The sequence below is a fragment of the Carcharodon carcharias genome, chromosome 21 (genome assembly GCF_017639515.1).
Source record: "Carcharodon carcharias isolate sCarCar2 chromosome 21, sCarCar2.pri, whole genome shotgun sequence".
Lineage (NCBI taxonomy): Eukaryota > Metazoa > Chordata > Chondrichthyes > Lamniformes > Lamnidae > Carcharodon > Carcharodon carcharias.
Window position 1 is genome coordinate 77,605,332 of NC_054487.1, and position 17,244 is coordinate 77,622,575.

The 17,244-nt window shown below is 46.9% G+C and overlaps 1 protein-coding gene across 3 annotated transcripts in view; it reads left to right on the forward strand.

The window, feature by feature from the left end:
• The window catches only part of rassf3 (Ras association domain family member 3), a 203,001-nt gene that overhangs the window by 116,551 nt on the left and 69,206 nt on the right, over nucleotides 1-17,244 (forward strand). The window contains exon 1 of one of the 3 annotated variants that reach the window (XM_041216091.1): nucleotides 6,003-6,727. The exons of 1 other annotated variant lie outside the window; for it this stretch is intronic. In XM_041216091.1, the coding sequence (XP_041072025.1) occupies nucleotides 6,605-6,727 (123 nt within the window). In that variant the 5' untranslated portion in view covers nucleotides 6,003-6,604. Of the gene's footprint in view, nucleotides 1-6,002; nucleotides 6,728-11,923; nucleotides 12,222-17,244 lie in introns of those variants that run through there. One more of the 3 variants, XM_041216092.1, reaches the window with a different exon arrangement.

The window sequence follows — 17,244 nt, forward strand, 5'->3', positions numbered from 1 at the left end:
GTGTCTCCACTGCTCTCCTCGTTCACTTTTATCCTGTGTCTCCACTGCTCTCCTCGTTCACTTTTATCTTGTGTCTCCACTGCTCTCCTCGTTCACTTTTATCTTGTGTCTCCACTGCTCTCCTCGTTCACTTTTATCTTGTGTCTCCTCCGCTCTCCTCGTTCACGTTTATCCTGTGTCTCCGCCATTCTCCTCGTTCACTTTTATCCTGTGTCTCCACTGCTCACCTTGTTCACTTTTATCTTGTGTCTCCGCTGCTCTCCTCGTTCACTTTTACCCTGTGTCTCTGCCGCTCTCCTCGTTCACTTTTATCCTGTGTCTCTGCCGCTCTCCTCGTTCACTTTTACCCTGTGTCTCTGCCGCTCTCCTCGTTCACTTTTACCCTGTGTCTCTGCCGCTCTCCTCGTTCACTTTTACCCTGTGTCTCTGCCGCTCTCCTCGTTCACTTTTACCCTGTGTCTCTGCCGCTCTCCTCGTTCACTTTTACCCTGTGTCTCCACCGCTCTCCTCGTTCACTTTTACCCTGTGTCTCCACCGCTCTCCTCGTTCACTTTTACCCTGTGTCTCCGCTGCTCCCCTCCCGCTCTTTTATCCTGTTCTTTGGTTGCTTTGGGAAGGCACTGAACACATCGAGAGAATGTGCAGAGGTGAATTCGAGGCGTCGGAGGGAACGCCCAAACCTCCAAACACCTCACCTATTCGACTCTCCAAGCACCACCTGCCCCGCCTGTGGCTGAGGTTGCAGGTCGCACTTTGGCCATCCCAGAATCCATTGAATCGGAGCTTCTGACAGCAAGTCACCCTCGACCCCGAGGGACTGCCTGAGAATCAGCAGGACAATAGCACAGCTTTTCCTCTGTTAAGTACACTCGCTTTTTGCTTGACAATGATTAATAAATTGGCATGGAGATTTGTGGAGTTTGGACCTGTACTTCCCCCATATTTTGGGCTCTCCCTCAGGAAGGTGAGGAACTTGGGCCTTGAGCGCACACAAGCAGGTGGGGCCGACCTCACCAACACTGCATTCTCCTGCGCTTTCGTTTGTCAGAAGCTGAAAAATATCGCCCACAGTTCCTTGCACTCAGCCCATTCAGATCAGATGACTTCTGACAGCATCTCCCAAACCCGTGGGGCAGAATTTTGCCCCTGTCGGGTGGGGGGTCCGTGGGGTGGGGGGGGGTGGTGGGGGGGAGTGGTCGGGGGCCAATTGCCGCCCGCGATCGGGGCTGGACTGCCTTTTCTCGCCGGCGAGCCAATTGAGGCCCACCCAGCGTGAGCGCTCAGGGCAGCCTGTGTGCGCGGGAGGAGGGCGAGCGCTAACTTTGTGTGTGCATGCGAGTACACACTTGAAGGTCTCCCTGAGGCACAGAGCCGCCTCAGGGAGATGAACGGTTTTCAAAAAAAAATTAAGATTTTAAAAATGCTGTAAAACGCATTCCTTCACGTTCTGTCACATGAGCAGGGACATGTTATCAATGAAACGTGAAATGTTTTATTTGATTTTTATTTGCTCTTGGAAACCTCGTCCTGCCCGTGGATGAGGTTTCCTAAAAAGTGCAAAGGCCGCTTGGCCTTTTCGTAATGGCTGGACGGGCAGCGAAAAACGTAACTTAATTATCTTTCTCATGGCCTTAGTAAGCCCTTTCATCGTCAGCGGGTGCGCTGCCGATTCCTGTGTGCACCCGCTGACCCAAATATCACACGTTGATGTCGGGACGCTCGCTCGACATCAACGCGTGTCTTTTTACGCTTGAGCACCCACCCGCTGAGGTAAAAATCCTGCCCCTGATGTCCATCACCTAGCAGGACTCGGGCCAAGGCGCATGAGAAATCACCACCTCCAAGTTCCCCTCCAAGTCACACACACCATCCTGACTTGGACACAGGGGAGCCATGAGATGTGGGTCCAATCAGACAGCTCCTTCAAAGAGTCGGCACAGGCACGATAGGCTGAATGGCTTCCTTCTGTGCCTGTATCATTCCATAATCCTGTCCTTATATGGGTCAAAATCCTGGAACTCTCTACCCAACAATTCTGTGTTATTGCTGAAAAAAGAGTCATGTCAGAGTTTTTTTGTCTTGCACTTAACAAGAATACCAATATCAAAGGAAAACACCAATTTATACTGTGTGTGAACAGAGTGCTGATTGGTTGACAAGTGTACTCTGATTGGTAGAAGTGTTGCCATGGCGAATGCACCAGTCATGGTGACTGACAATTAACTGCCAAGCATTATTTGAAATTTAAACTAGGCAGCTTGGCCCTGATTAGTCAAGGCATTGCCCTGAGGAAAGAGTCAGTGAATGGCTGTCACTTATTTTGTTTAGTTGAACAGGCGCGCTGAGCGTACATGTTCTTTCTCTCTGCATGTGTATTAATATATGTAGCTTCCAGTACACGCAAATGTGCCACACTGTGTTAGCACCTTCACCATGTGGGCTGTAGCAGCTCAAGAAGAGAGCCTGCCACCAACTGTTCAAGAGCAATTCGGGAGGCTCAATGGTGCCTGTATCCCAAGAATAAATAAAAGGGCCAGGCAACAAACTCCCAGAAGCATTAAAACAGTTGCATCAATATTTTTACACAATGTTAATAAGATTAGCCTCAGAGCTGTTAATAGGCAGTAGCCAAAACCTCGAAGACAGCAGCCACTGCCACTGCTGCAACCCCTTTCAAAGAGTATTCCTGCACTACGGTAGCTTCGAGGCTACTGAAAATTGCTGAGCAGGATAATAAGGATGGATTTAGGTGTCACCAGGCAAGTTGCACTTTGGAAGTTCCACTCAAATTGTAATTAAGTGATAGGGGGAGGTGTTGTGCTGGGTTAGTGGATGAAAATTGTCCTGAGGATCTTTTACAAGCTTTGGAAAGGTGAAGTAACTATTTCAACCTACTAATTTGGTTCGTAGAATAACTTAAACATCATTTAGTGTATAGGGGAGAGTGAGTTCAGGAAGGAAAGGGACTGGACAGTGAAACCCAAGAGGGGTCAGAAGTGTTTTGCAAATGTGGGAACAATTATTATTCATAGCAGTAGCCTCAAGCTAGGTACATTTTATCCAAATCACAGGCCAAAGACATTCTCACAAAGGGTTTATATTCATAGCTCAGCCCAAAGTTCTTTTTTTAATTAACCTTTCCGGTCACGCAGTTGACGTTTGGGGACTGACATATTGAGTTTACAAAGAGGGCCAATATTATCTATTGAATTCTGTTTATCTGTAAACCATTTGAAAGGCCTGTGTCTCTTTCCCAGCCTGGCATGCTCATGTGATAGAAGCAGAGCTGGGCCTGATTGAATTACATTCCTCGGCCTTGCTGGGAATCGGTATGGAGAACACCAAGTGTATCTAGTTAGACAGTTCCAGTCTGAGGAAAGTGCGATGAGGGTTCGGACTTGGCCAACTGACAAAGGCATGTCTGAAATTGAGGCTTAAGAGGAAACCTTATTCTTTGTTCCCAGGGGCTTTGGGTTGTCACAAACCCTTTTAGATGCAGAATAGGAAGGCGCCAGGGTTGGAACTATGGGGAAAAGCCCGGATGGGCCACATGGTCTTGCTTCTGTCCTGTAAATTTTATGAGCTGGGTTTACAATCAGGGGCTAGGACTTCAATGTTGGAATCCTTTCGGGTCCTAATCCCACACCGTGTCAGAAGTAAGCCCTGGACACAATTTTCGGAAAAAAGGCCAATCAGTGACCTGAGGGCGTGCTCGCTGTCCAATTAAGGATGGTGGGTGGGCTCCCAATGCTGGAAGGTTAATAGGAGGGTCTGCAGCACTCAGAGAGCTGATTGCAGGCTTTTCACCCTCGACCTTGCCTTTTGGAAAACAGCTCGGGGACTGCATCGGCAAATTGGCATGCGAGCTGGGCAGCACAAAATTCCGATCCTGTCCAACTCTGGTCCCCTATCCGGTGGGCTTGGAAAATCCAGCTCCATGTCTTTCCATGTGTGCCAGGGGTGAGCATGCAGCCTTGGAGGGAGAATATGGCATCTATGAAATGGCAGCAGTGGGTGAGGAAGAGAGCAGTACCACAGAAAATGGACGGTGAAAGAGAGATGTTCGAACTGGCTAGAGCAATGCCAGAAGCAGAAGAGAGGGTGATGAGGGTCATTGAGCTACAGCCACAGAGGACAATGAAGAAAGACTGGCATTTACATAGTGCATACACATGATGTCTGGACACCCAAAACCACTTTACAGAAAATTAATTCCCTTTGTTTTTGAAGTGCAGTCACTGTTGCAATTGTAAAAAAAACTTGCATTTGTATAGCACCTTTCAGGACCACTGGACATCCCAATGCATTTACAGCCTATTAATCAGTCACCAATGTAGGAAACGCAGCAGCCAACTTTTGCACAGCAAGATCCCACAAACAGCTTTGTGAAAATGGCCCTGTGGTAATCAGATTTTGAGCACTAAATAATGCCCTGGAATCCAGGAATGACACCGCCCCCCCCCCCCCCCCCCCCCCCCCCCCCCCCCGCCTTTCTTTAACACGGTGCCTTGGGACCTTATACATCCACCTGAGAGAACAGGGCCGTGGTTTAACGCCTCATTCAGTGACAGCACCTCTGACGGGTCTGCACTCCATCTGTGCTGCGGTGGGGGTGTCAGCCTATATTGTTTTTTTCGAGTCCTGAAGTGGGCCTGGAACCCACGGCCTTCTGTCTCAGAGGTGAGAGAGGGCTACCATGGGGTCACGGCTGTCAATTTCGGAAATGAAGCAGCAGCAGCACACACTGTCAGATCACACATGGGTGACTACAACAACAACTTGCATCTCAGAAGCACCTGCAACATAGTAAAACATCCCACGGCACTTGACAGGAGTGTTACCCGACAACAATTCTTGTCAATGAGCTACATAAGGAGATATTAGGGGACGTGACCAAAAGCTTGCTTTCGAGGTATTAGGGAGCGTCTTAAAGAAGAGCGAGGCAGAGAGGTTTAGGAAGGAATTTCTCAGCTTAGGCGCCTCCAACGGTGGAGTGATTAAAATCGAGGATGTGCGAGAGGCTGGTACCGGAGAGTTTTACAGCCCATATAACTGGGAGCCAGTGTAGGTCAGTGAGCACAGGGGTGAAGAAGAGTCTCTGGAAGAGGAGTCATATGGACTCAACACGTTTAACTCTGTTTCTCTCTCCACCAGAGCTGCCAGAGTTATTCCAGCATTTTCTGTTTTGATTTCTGGTTTCCAGCACCCGCAGCATTTTGCTTTCATCCTTGCAGTGGTTCAAGAAGGCAGCTCACCACCACCTTCTCAAGGGCAAGTGGGAATGGGTAATAAATGCTGGCCCAGCCGGTGAAGCCCACATCCTGTGAATGAATTAAAAAAAATCATATTGTGACAGCGTTTAGCAAGGAAAAGTTGGGGATGGATGGAATTGTACTTAGAAAGGGGAGAAGGTGTTGAGGGTTAGGGTTTCCTTTTTTTGAGAGGGCTGATAATGGCAGTTTTGTGAAAGTTGCAGAGACAGACTTGGAGGCGAGCCAGTCACTTGTTTACATTTCTCTGCAGCATTGTTTTACTTTCAGCCTGAGTGAAAACCAATGGTGGAGGGGAGGGAGGGGGGTTTTCTTATCAGGACATCAGGTGATTTATGTAGAGTCGCAGCAGCCTTGAAGATGTATGTGAAAGTACTTCAAACCCAACCCCAAAGCCGCTTTTAGAATACTCTAGTGCCACGAAGTTAAAAGTCGAGATCCAATTGCCTCTTCCTGTGCTGCAGTGACTCGCCAGCTGGGGGACCCAATAAAATAATGACCTTTGAGTTTCATCTGCGTCTGGTTGGACAGTTTCTGCGATTTTGTGACTAGTTCTTTCTCCCCGAGATTAAAATAGTGACATTGTGATTCATCCCCACTCTACACAATCTCCAGCTCGTCCCACCCCTGTTGTGTTTCACAATGGGACGCACAATGCTCTGGAGAAGCCCACAGGTCATTTTTTTTTTTAACACCCCGTTATCAACTGATTCAACCTGACTGTTCGAGTTTGACTTTGGCCGGGTGTGACATTCGCAGGGAAATGTAACTGCTCGCTAACTTGCAGAAACTGAAGGGGGGTTGGACAGCAATGACTTCATTCCTCACTCGGTGTGGGTGTGAGCTGCAGGAATTACCACATCTGATTTGCCAACAGATTTTAACTGAACGCGAGCAGCCCTACGTTAAGAAAATAAGTGAACTTTGCTGCCGCTCTGGCAGTTTCCTCCCTCTCTCCGTGGTAACGAAGTGAGACTTATTTTTGGCAGTGTCTTGCGTGTGGGAAGTTCGCAGCCAAGAACCTGGGGAGTAGCACAGGGCAAGAGGCAGGGTGGGGGGGAGAGAAAAACCATAGGGAGGAGGACTGAGTGTACAATGTCAACGCTTAATCTTAACATCGGCCAGAGGACAATTCCCTTTGAACTGACGGGAGCTGAGAGCAACGCAGGCTTCTAAGTTCCAGCTGCACGCTAAAGGAGGTGGAGAGGGGGGTAGATTTGCATCAGGAAGCGTCTCAGTCATTACCTTGGAGCCCCCGAATACTGTACATTTTTTTGACTGCTGCTTTGTGTGTGTGTGTGTGTGTGTGTGCTGGTGGAAGAAGTCCTGTGCAGATGACGTGGACCAGCACTATGAGCAGCGGCTACAGCAGTTTGGAAGAGGACTCTGAAGAGTACTTCTTCACTGCAAGAACTTCCTTCTTCAAGAAGCCTCCAGCTAAAGCCAAGCCCGATCGAGTAAGTGCAATTTTTCCCCTTTGGTAATCAGCGTTTCTGAAAGCGACGGTGGTAGGTGGCACGGAATCAAAACCAAAAAGAGAGAAAAAAATGGGGGCTGCAAATAAAGTTAAATAATTGATTTAAAAAAAAGGGACAAATATCCAATTGCTTTAAAACCCAATACAAAAGCCTAAGAGTCGGTAACAATGCACTGTGACTGTGTTAGGTGTGTAAAGCCTTTGAACTGTGCGGCTGCTCCCGGGCGACTATTTTTTGTGCTTTTCTGGCATCTGTCCATATTTTGGTTTGCAGCTCGAAAAGATATTATTTATTATCTGACATAACCGTTGGTAAGATTTGTGGAGTTCTGTTTTTAGAAAGCGAGGCATATGTACAATGCGTTGGTGTGTGTTGCCTACACAGAAGTTCATTGCTTTGGTGAATGTGCAACTGGTTCTGTACAATTACTAGTCATTGATAGCAGGACATGGAAGTGTGTTGCAATAAGTGACTAATTCTGCTTATTTTTAACTCCTGTAATCACCAGCTGAGGTTATTCCGTATATCTGTGGTACTTGTATTCAATGGTAGAGTGTTAATACTGGTTAACAATCCACTCCATTATAAGATACACATGTTGCTGTCACCAGTAGGTATTTTGATAAAACCTGAGAAAGTACAAGTTAAACCGACATCCTTCTGGGGGGCGAGGAAGAAAGAGGTGGCTCTGTTCTCTTCTTTTGGCATGGATTTGATGGGCTGAATGGCCACTTTTTTTCTGTGACGTTATGACTCTATAATTTCTCTATCCTTCCTCTGAAGAGGAGCTTGGTTCTTGTTCGCATGTGGTTCCACAGGCACCCATATCCCACTTAACTGTCTCCAACTCGTGGGTGAGCCCGCAGCAGTTGGTAAGTCACTTGACCTGGGGAAGCAGACATCACCCATTCAGCCCTTCGAGCCTGTTCCACTATTCAATGAGATCACAGTCTTGAAGGACAGTTCATTTAAAAGGAACAATGAACGTCCACATCTCATCACCATGTGTTGCCATGTTTAAAATTTGCTCTGAAGAGGAGGACAGATTTTTTAAATTCATTCATGGGATGTGGGTGTTACTGGCTGGGCCAGCATTTATTGCCCATCCCTAATTGCCCTTGGGAAGGTGGTGGTGAGCTACCTTCTTGAACTGCTGAAGACCATATGGTGTATGTACACCCACAGTGCTCTTAGGGAGGGAGTTCCATGATTTTGACCCAGCAACAGTAAAGGAATGGTGATATGTTGGAGGGGGAACTTCAAGGTGCTGGTGTTCCCATGCGTCCTTCTAGGTGGTAGTGATCTTGGGTTTGGAAGGTGTTGTGTAAGGAGGCTTGGTGAGTTCCTGCAGTGCATCTTGTAGATGGTAAACACTGCTGCTACTGTGGATTGGTGGTGGAGGGAGTGAATGTTTGTGGATGTGGTGCCAATCAAGTGGGCTGCTTTGTCCTGGATGGTGTAAAGTTGCTTGTGTTTTGGAGCTGCTCTCATCCAGGCTAGATTGACAAAGCAGTCTTCATTGTAGACGTAGACTCATAGACGTTTACAGCACAGGAGGAGGCCTTTTGGCTCATTGTGTCCGCACCAGTCAACAAAGATCTGACTACGCTAATCCCATTTCCCAGCATTTGGCCCATAGCCCTGGAGGCTATGGCAACACAAGTGAATACCTAAATAAATCTTAACTGTTACAAAAGTTTTTGACTCAACCACCCTTTCAGGCAGTGAGTTCCAGACTCCCACCACCCTCTGGTTTCTCCTCGACTCCCCTCTTAGCCTTCTACTTCTTACCTTAAATCTATGCTCCCTGGTTAGTGACCTCTCTACTAATGGAAAAAGTACCTTCCTATCCACCCCTCATAATCTTATACACCTCCATCAGGTTCCCTCTCAATCTTTGCTGCTCCAAGGAAAAAATCCCCCAACCTATCCAATCTTTCCTCACAGCTCAGACCCTCCAGCCCAGGCAGCATCCTAGTAAATCTCCTCTGCACCCTCTCCAGTGCAATCACATCCTTCCTATAATGTGGTGACCAAAACTGCATGCAGTGCTGCAGTTGTGGCCTAACCAGCATTTTATGCAGTTCCAGCATAACCTCCCTGCTCTTGTATTCTATGCTTTGGCTAATAAAAGCGAGTATCCCATATGGCTTCTTAACCACCTTACCTACCTGCCCTGCTACCTTCAGGGACCCGTGGGTATACACACCAAGGTCCCCCTGATCTTCAGTACTTTCAGGGTCCAACCATTTATAATGTAATCTCTTGCCTTGGTAGCCCCCCCAAAGTGCATTACCTCACACTTTTCTGGGTTGAATTCCATTTGCCACTGCTCTGCCTACCTGACCAGTCCATTGATATCCTCCTGCAGTTTATGCCTATCCTCCTCACTATTTACCACCCTACCAATTTTCATGTCATCTGCGAACTTCTTGATCATACCCCCTACATCTAAGTCCAAATCATTTATGTACACCACAAACAGCAAGGGCCCCAGCAATAAGCCCTGTGGAACCCCACTGGAAACAGACTTCCAGTCACAGAAACATCCCTCTACCATCACCCTCTGCTTCCTGCCTCTCGGTCAATTTTGGATCCAATGTGTCACTTTGCCTTGGATCCCATTGGCTCTTACTTTCTTGACCCGTCTTCCATAGGGAGCCTCATGAAAAGCTTTGCTAAAGTCCATGTAGACCACATCAAATGTATTACCTCATCAACACTCCTGGTTACCTCCTCAAAAAATTCTATCAAATTTGTCAAACACGACCTTCCCGTAACAAATCCATGCTGACTATCCCTGATTAATCTGTGTCTCTCCAAATGCAGATATGTTCTGTCCCTCAGAATTCTTTCTAGTAACTTCCCCACCACCGAGGTTAGACTGACTGACCTGTAATTTCCTGGTCTGTCCCTTCCTCCTCTTTTTAGTAATGGGAAAATGTTAGCAGTCCTCCACACCTGTGACACCACACCTGTGGTGAAAGAGGATTTGAAAATTACTGCCAGGGCCCCTGATATCTCATCCCTTGCCTCCCTCAACAGCCTGGGATATCCACTTTTAAGGCCGCTAAACCCGTTAGTACCTCCTGTCTCTCTCTGTCAACTTCCTCTAATATTTCACAGTCCTCACCCTGATGTCTATACCTGCGTTGTCCTTTTCTATTGTGAAGACTGATGGGAGGTATTCGTTGAGGACTGTACCCACGTCTCTCAGGGTCCACACACACATTACCTCTATGGTCCCTAATTGGCTTTACTCTTCCCCTACTCTTGTCCAGCTAAATGATTTGAGATTGGAGTTGATTTGAGCTTTTGGCTTCTAGTAGTGGTTGCTAAAAGAATGAAGAGGAATCCTGAGCCATTTTTAGCCCCTTTAACTCACAGGCTCTGAAGCCAGTTGTGATACTGAAACAGGAGTACGCCAAGTTCCATTACTGCCCCTTGCTTGGGTTTAGGATGAGCTTGCAATCCTGACCGCAATCCCACTGGAAAATTTGGGGACGATTGGGTGATAGATGGGACGGACTTTAGTTAGAAAGATTCCTTCTGTGGTTTAATAGCTTTCCAGCTTTCACTGTCTAGGCTGCCAGATATAGAATGGTCCCTATAACAGAAGAGTTACCCGCAGGCTTCCAGGCACTGTTAAAGTGGAGTACCCTCAGGAAAAATTGGGGGATGTGTCTTCATGCCCATTCCCCAAGGTAAAATGTGCTTTGTGTCACAACAAATCCTATTGCGCTCTATTTACATATTAGTGTCAAATTTCCATACTAGTGCCGACCTTGTATTTAGCCTTGTCACATATGTCATGCATTTTGGTAAACTTTCTGATACTAGAGGGATTTTTCATCAGGGCTCCTAACAGAGATTTAAACTGCATCATTGATTGCATCACAGCTTAGGTCAAGGCCAGCAAAGAGGACATTGCGCTTTTAGATAAGCGATGTGAGGTGCTGTGACTTCATTCGAACCACAAGATTGCATTGTCCATCATGAAGCTCAAATTTTCGGTGTCAATTGTCTATAGTTTGTGATCCTTTTAGAAAAGCTGTAGTTCACATATTGTTGCACTGTAGTGCACTGGGCAGGGAGTGTTTCTTTTCACTACCCCGCCCCCCCACCCCCCAAAAAAAGAGGGGCGCCCTTTGTTGGTAAACAAAGGAAGAAAAGCACACTACCGCTCTCAGAAATAACCCAATGTCCTTCGCATTGGGTAAACTACTGTTCTTATTTTAGTGGAACGACACAGTTAACGTTTCAGGTTAATCATCAGAACTGAAGAAAGATGGAAATGTAAGAGTTTTAAGCCAATGAAAGGGGGGAGCAGGCAGGAAAAACTGAAGGGAAGGGCTGTGATAGAGTGGAGGACAGGAGAGATTAAGTAACAAAAGATTTCATGGTGCCAAAGAGAGTGGTAATAGTTGTTGCTATGGTTGTGTGCAAATGAGGCATTAATGGCTATATAGCAGCCATCTGAATGCAACGTTAAGGGATAAAGAAAGAAACAAGCCAGCAAAAAAAAACACAGTTGTTGAACTCAATATTGAGTTCAGAAGGTTGTAGAATGGTGAGACGAAAGATGAGGCGCTGTTCCTCAAGTTTGCATTGAGCTTCGTTGGAACACTGTAGCAGCCCAAGGACAGAGAGGTCAGAGTGGAAACAAGGTGTTGTTTAAAAATATGTTTGACTTGGAAATGAGCTCCACTGTCAAGAGCCATACTGATACTCGAGGCTGGTCATGTTAAAGAATGAAGGCACCCTCAGCACACGCCAACTGCAAACAAGATCAGCAGGATTTTACAATATGATAAAAATATGTTGTAATTTACCAATTTCAGTCCCTAACTTTCAGTTGTAGAGGCAAACACTGTTTGCAGGGGTGATTTAATTTATTATCCATGTGAGGATGACTTCATATCCTTGTTGTTCATGAGTCGTGATGATTTGGTTGGTTGATTTTTCTGTCTTGTGTGGGTGTTCATGGAAATTTCCATACATGAAACCCTAATCTCCTCGTCATTTTGGGATGGCCAATGAATACTGCTTTGAGTGTGGCCCGAGTCCCAAGGGCAAGTTAAATTAAACTGCATCACATCCCATGGTGGTGTAAAGTGGAAGTGTGTTGCCGTTTTATTTATGTACTGTTCCTCAAGGCTATCGTTTAATTGAAGGGTGAGGGCTGAATGACATGTGCAGGTTCTCAGAGTGGTTTGTGAGTGAACATGGTGCTGAGCCCTGGACCTGCCTCAAAGCTGCCCCTACTCTGGGATCCGTCTTCCCAACTTCTTTACAATCGGGGAAGGATTTTCTCAAGTGAGATCCCACTGGACCGACGCTGGATGATCAGGGTCGAACGTGATGACAGAGTTTGGACATCTTCTGCCTGCCCTGATTTATACAAGGGCTGAATCTGTGACTGGCAAGCATGGCAAACCCTCGGTCCGGAGTGGGAATTGACTGCTCAAATTTGGTACAGAATGTCTGAGAATGCTAATTGGACTGGCACTTTAAGGAGAAAAGGGTGGGAGGGGGGTCACGGGGGGGAATCTATTATAAAAACGATCAAAGGTCCTGCTAATTCTAGGTGTAGCATTCATCCTATGACCGTAATTAAGCATTTACCGGTGTGAGACACTCTTTTAAAAGCTGTGTCTTCCAGCTTCGATGTAAATCACTAACTTCCTCTTTAATTAGACACTTGTTTTGTGTTTTTTGGTGGAAAGGCTACTGTTGTCTGAGATTTTTGAAGTCTCGCATGTATCCAGATGGTGCATGGCACACATGATTACAGGGAAGATGAAGCTGAACTGGAATGATTTAGCACAGGGCTGTGCAATTAACTTAACTGGAAGCTCACTTACCCAGTCATGTTACTAAGCCTGGGGTTGTGGTCCCAAGTGGGAGAAAAGGCATTTCCTGTCATATCAGAGGTATCAGACACTTGCTCTGCACTTGCCCCTGGCTCCCTGGTTAAAGGTACGGATATGGTTTTCACGTGTTTTTTTCCCGCAGTTCCCTTCGCACCACTTAGACTGAAGCGCTCCTTCTCTCTCTCTCTTCCCTTTTAAGATGCCCTGTAGCCTTTGGTAACCTGTCCTACTGTCTCCTCCTTTGACTCGGGGTCAGTTTTTGGCTGATTGCGTTGTGAGATGTTTTGCTACGTCTCCATAAACCAACGTTTGTTGTCAGGATGTTGTGAAGTGCTTCACCCAATTGTTATGTCGGTAGCATTTCTCCATCCCAACTGGATGGGCAGGCAGGGCCTGAGTTTAACATCTCGGTCAATCCAGCATGCCTTCAGATCTGGGGAAACAGCATGTGTGCCAGTTTGGTACCACAATGAGGGATTCCCTCTGTAAGTGAAGCCTGAAAAAGGCATAGCGAAGGCAAGCTGTGCACCTCCCCCCCCCCCCCACTCCCCTTGCCCCCGCTCCTCTCTATCTGGCCCCATTAGGTCCCTGCTCAAGCTGCTTCATGCTGCAGTTCCACTATGTCCCGGCTTTGGCCAACACTGTCCTCAACCCCACTGCTTCCCAGCTCTTGGTTTCACTGGGCTTGAGCGTCACTCTGTCCTCTCATCTTCTTTAGCCCTGGAGTTGTTCTGGTGCTCAACCAGCCCTCATGGTCCCGATGGGAAGGTCCTGCCCTCTGCCATTTCAGTGAGGGAAAGGGAGAGGCTGGGGGGGGAAGAAAACACGTCGCATTAATCTAGCACCTTGTGCCGTTGGAACATCGCACGATTCTTCACACATCCTTAACTTTTACATCCCAGCTAAGCGGCCTCTGTTTAGTGTCTCATCCAGAAGCCAACACTGCTAACAATATAGCATTTCTACTGAAAAGCACTGTGTGCTGATGGGGGACTAGGGTGCAGGGAGTCCTGGACCTTTGATGGGGACTTCCAGCTGGCAAACAGAATCCACAGCATGTTCTGATTCAACCAAATACTTTCAAGTTGAGACAGGGAATATCCCAGACTAAACACTTAACCTCAAGCATTCTGTTTTGAAATGGTGTACACAGTCAAAATGGAGGAAAACGTTTTAAAATGTTTTCCTGGGGCAGATAGAGAACATTCAAGAGATGAAACATAAAAGCTGGAGTTCCAAATTTTAAACGTGTGTTCGCTCTGTGCATTTTATGTTTTCTCCTGCTTTTAAAACAGAACTGTTCTTGGGATATGGGCTGGCAAGACCAGCTTTTATTGCCCCTATCTAGTTGCTCTTGAAGATGGTGGTGAGGCTTGACCTTGAACCACTGCAGTGCTGTTGGGGAGGGAGTTCCAGAATTTCGGCCCAGTGACAAGGGGCAGCAGTATATTTCCAAGTCAGAACGTCGGGTGACTTTACAGCTGGTCCTATGGAATTGATTCCTTTTGCTACATTGTTGGGATTTGTGAGTCACTGATTTGAAATGTACTTTGTTATCCCAATACAAACAAAGTAGGAATTTTATTCTAGATTTTCAGAGCAAGGTAAAATTTCTTCATAATGCTGAATACTTTAGAAGGAAAGGCTGGGCCTATACTCATTGGAGTTCAGAAGGTGATCTTATTGAAACATAAAAGATCCTGAGGGGGCTTCACAGATGGTCGAGAGGGCTTTTCCCTCGAGTGGGAATCTAGAACTCGGGAACGCCGCTTCAGAATAAGGGGTCTCCATTTAAGACTGAAATGAGGAGGAATTTCTTCTGAGGGTCGTTAATCTTTGGAATTTTGTACCCCAGAGAGCAGTGGGTGCTGGGTCATTGGACATACTTACACGTGAGTTCGATAGATTTTTGATCTATAAAGGAGTCAGTGGGGTGGGGGGAGGCAGGAAAATGAGGTTGAAGCCACAGTCAGATCAGTCTTGATCTTATTGAATGGCAGAGCAGACTCGAGGGGCCCAATGGCCTACTCCTGCTGCTGTTCCAATTGCAAGGAATTAATGCCTTCTGACTGGGGTGGGGGAAGGAGGAAGCAAATCTGGTATTCATTTCACACTGACACAGTTTGAAAAAGCCTCGGGGGCAGTCTTTATGAAGCGGGGTATAGACATCTCTTCTTGAACTCTGAGACACATGACTCAAAATAGAATCAAATGGGCCTCTCTCTCTCTCTCTCTCTCTCTCTCTCTGTCTCTGTCTCGTGGCACTGGTCATTTGCATTGGTTTCCATGTCGCTCTACACCAGGTGCACTCTAAAGTTCAGTAGGCAAATCCTGCTTGCTACTGCAATGCTGCTGCTTCCTATTTTGTTTGTAGTTCCTGCTCACCATGATTCATAGCAGGACATTGTTTGTGTGTGGGCATCCTATACAAAAATAAGACTGCCAAGCAATTGAGAACATCAATACAATTGATGTATTTGGGTTTTGTTTCATCGTTCCGTACCTGTGACCATCAAAACATGCTGGAACTGGTGTTTAGTGATTCCACCCCAATTAAAGGTGCAGGCCATGTTTCCATGTTAACGGATCCCAATCGTTGGGGTAATCGTGAGTTCAAGTTTGCCTCCTGTTCTCTTACTAGGAGTTCTTTTTGCGTGTTGTAGTCCGTGAGAGGGCCAGTTGACTCTGTTGGCAAAATGGTTAGTGTGTGGTTCAGAATAATGCCAACAGCGTGGGTTCATTTTCCATTTTTGTTCGCTGGCTAGGCTAGCATTTATTGCCCATTCCTAATTGCCCTTGAGGGTGGTGGTGAGCTGCCGCCTAGAACTGCTGCAGTCCATGTGGTGTAGTTACACCCACAGTGCTGTTAGAGAGGGAGTTCCAGGATTTTGACCCAGCAACAGTGAAGGAACGGTGATATATTTCCAATTCAGGATGGTGTGTGGCTTGCAGGTGGTGGTGTTCCCATGCATCTGCTGCCCTTGTCCTTCTAGGTGGTAGAGGTCACAGGTTTGTAAGGTGCTGATAATACAAGTTCTGGCTGAGGTAGATTTGGGGCCTGCCCAATGCTTGATGCATAGTGGTCCCCCTCAAGTTATAAAGCCACTTGTCTCTCTCCAACAGGGAGAGATGCCTGCATACAATCCCTTGTGGACTATGGCTGATTACCTATGTAGTCTATGCTGTTGACTCCTGATGTGTGACCTCGAGCAACCAGCTTTACTAAGCTGAAGCAATGAAACAATGCCATTGTCCATCAACATTGGCATCCCTGTTTCCTGATGCCAGTGTGACCCATGCCCTCACAGCATTTCTAAAGTGCAGCCCCTCCCGTCCAGTCTAAGCTTGAACAGTGATCAGACGGAGATGTCATGGAGTCATTAGGGCACAGAAGGAGGCCATTTGACCCATGCTGGAGATTAAATCTGTGCAAACATAACTGGAAAGATCTGTTGGAGGATGGATTGATTAAAAAGTCTTCCATATTATACAAATTTAAGATAATTGACTGAAGGACCAGAGGAGATTGCAGAGAGATTTTTCTTTTACACAACTGTTATGATCTGGAATGCATTGCCTGAAGGTGTGGAAGCAGATTCAAAAATAACTTCCAGAAGAGATTTTGATATGTATTGAAAAGGAGAAATTTGCGGGGGGCGGTGTGGTGAAGGGGAAAAGAGAAGGGCAACGGGGCTAATCGGATCACCCTTTTATAGAGCTGGCATAGGCATGATGGACAGAATGGCCTTCTTCCTGCAGCACGATCCCACTGAAAAGCTGTAGTGAGGTTGTAGTGTGTGATTGTAGCCATGGCTACCTTGTCAGTTTACCTGGAGCAGGATCTGTTTCGAATGGAAAAAACACTGCTGTGCGTTGTAAGGATGGTACCTGTTGCATTATTTATCCTCAGGGTAACCTCCGTTTACAGCTGCTTGGTGTTCTAACTTGTGAACAGCCTTTGTAAGCCATGGAAAGTTGCAGTCAAACCTGAAGGGAAGACTCTTTTGGGAAGGATTTTGAGCCTTTCTTCCTCCCTCCTGCTCCACTCTCCGGCTCATCGGGGGGGGGGGTCAGGCAGCTACGCGAAACCGTTGCTCAGTTCTGTCGCTTCATGTTGTAACAGTTTTATTTAACGTTTCATCAAATCTGTTTGTTTTTTAAAAAAAAATTTCTGGCAGTCAGCGAAAAACTGACTGAGGTGAATGTGCTGAAGGTTACCCTTGCCTCAGGAAATAATTTCTGATCTTGTGTTATGTCAGCCTTTCACTTTGGGGTTCCGCCTTCCATTTGTGTCTTTACAGCACAGCAACAAGGCTGTTCAGCCCAACAGGTCCATGCTGGTGTTTATGCCCCACAGGAGCCGCCTCCCACCCATTTTCATCCAACTCCCATCAGCGCATCCTTCTACTATTCCTTTCTTGTGTGTTTTAGTTGGCTTCCCTCCCCCACCCCCACCCCACCCCCCCCACCAAATGCATCCATGCTGGTCCCTGTGGAGATTTGTGTGCAATAGGAATAAACTTTCCACGTGCTGCCCCCTTTCTGGCTGTGCCTCGACCCCCCCCCCCCCGCCCATTGTTGCTGAAGCCCTGCTTTCGCCACCTACAAACGTGACCATTTCCA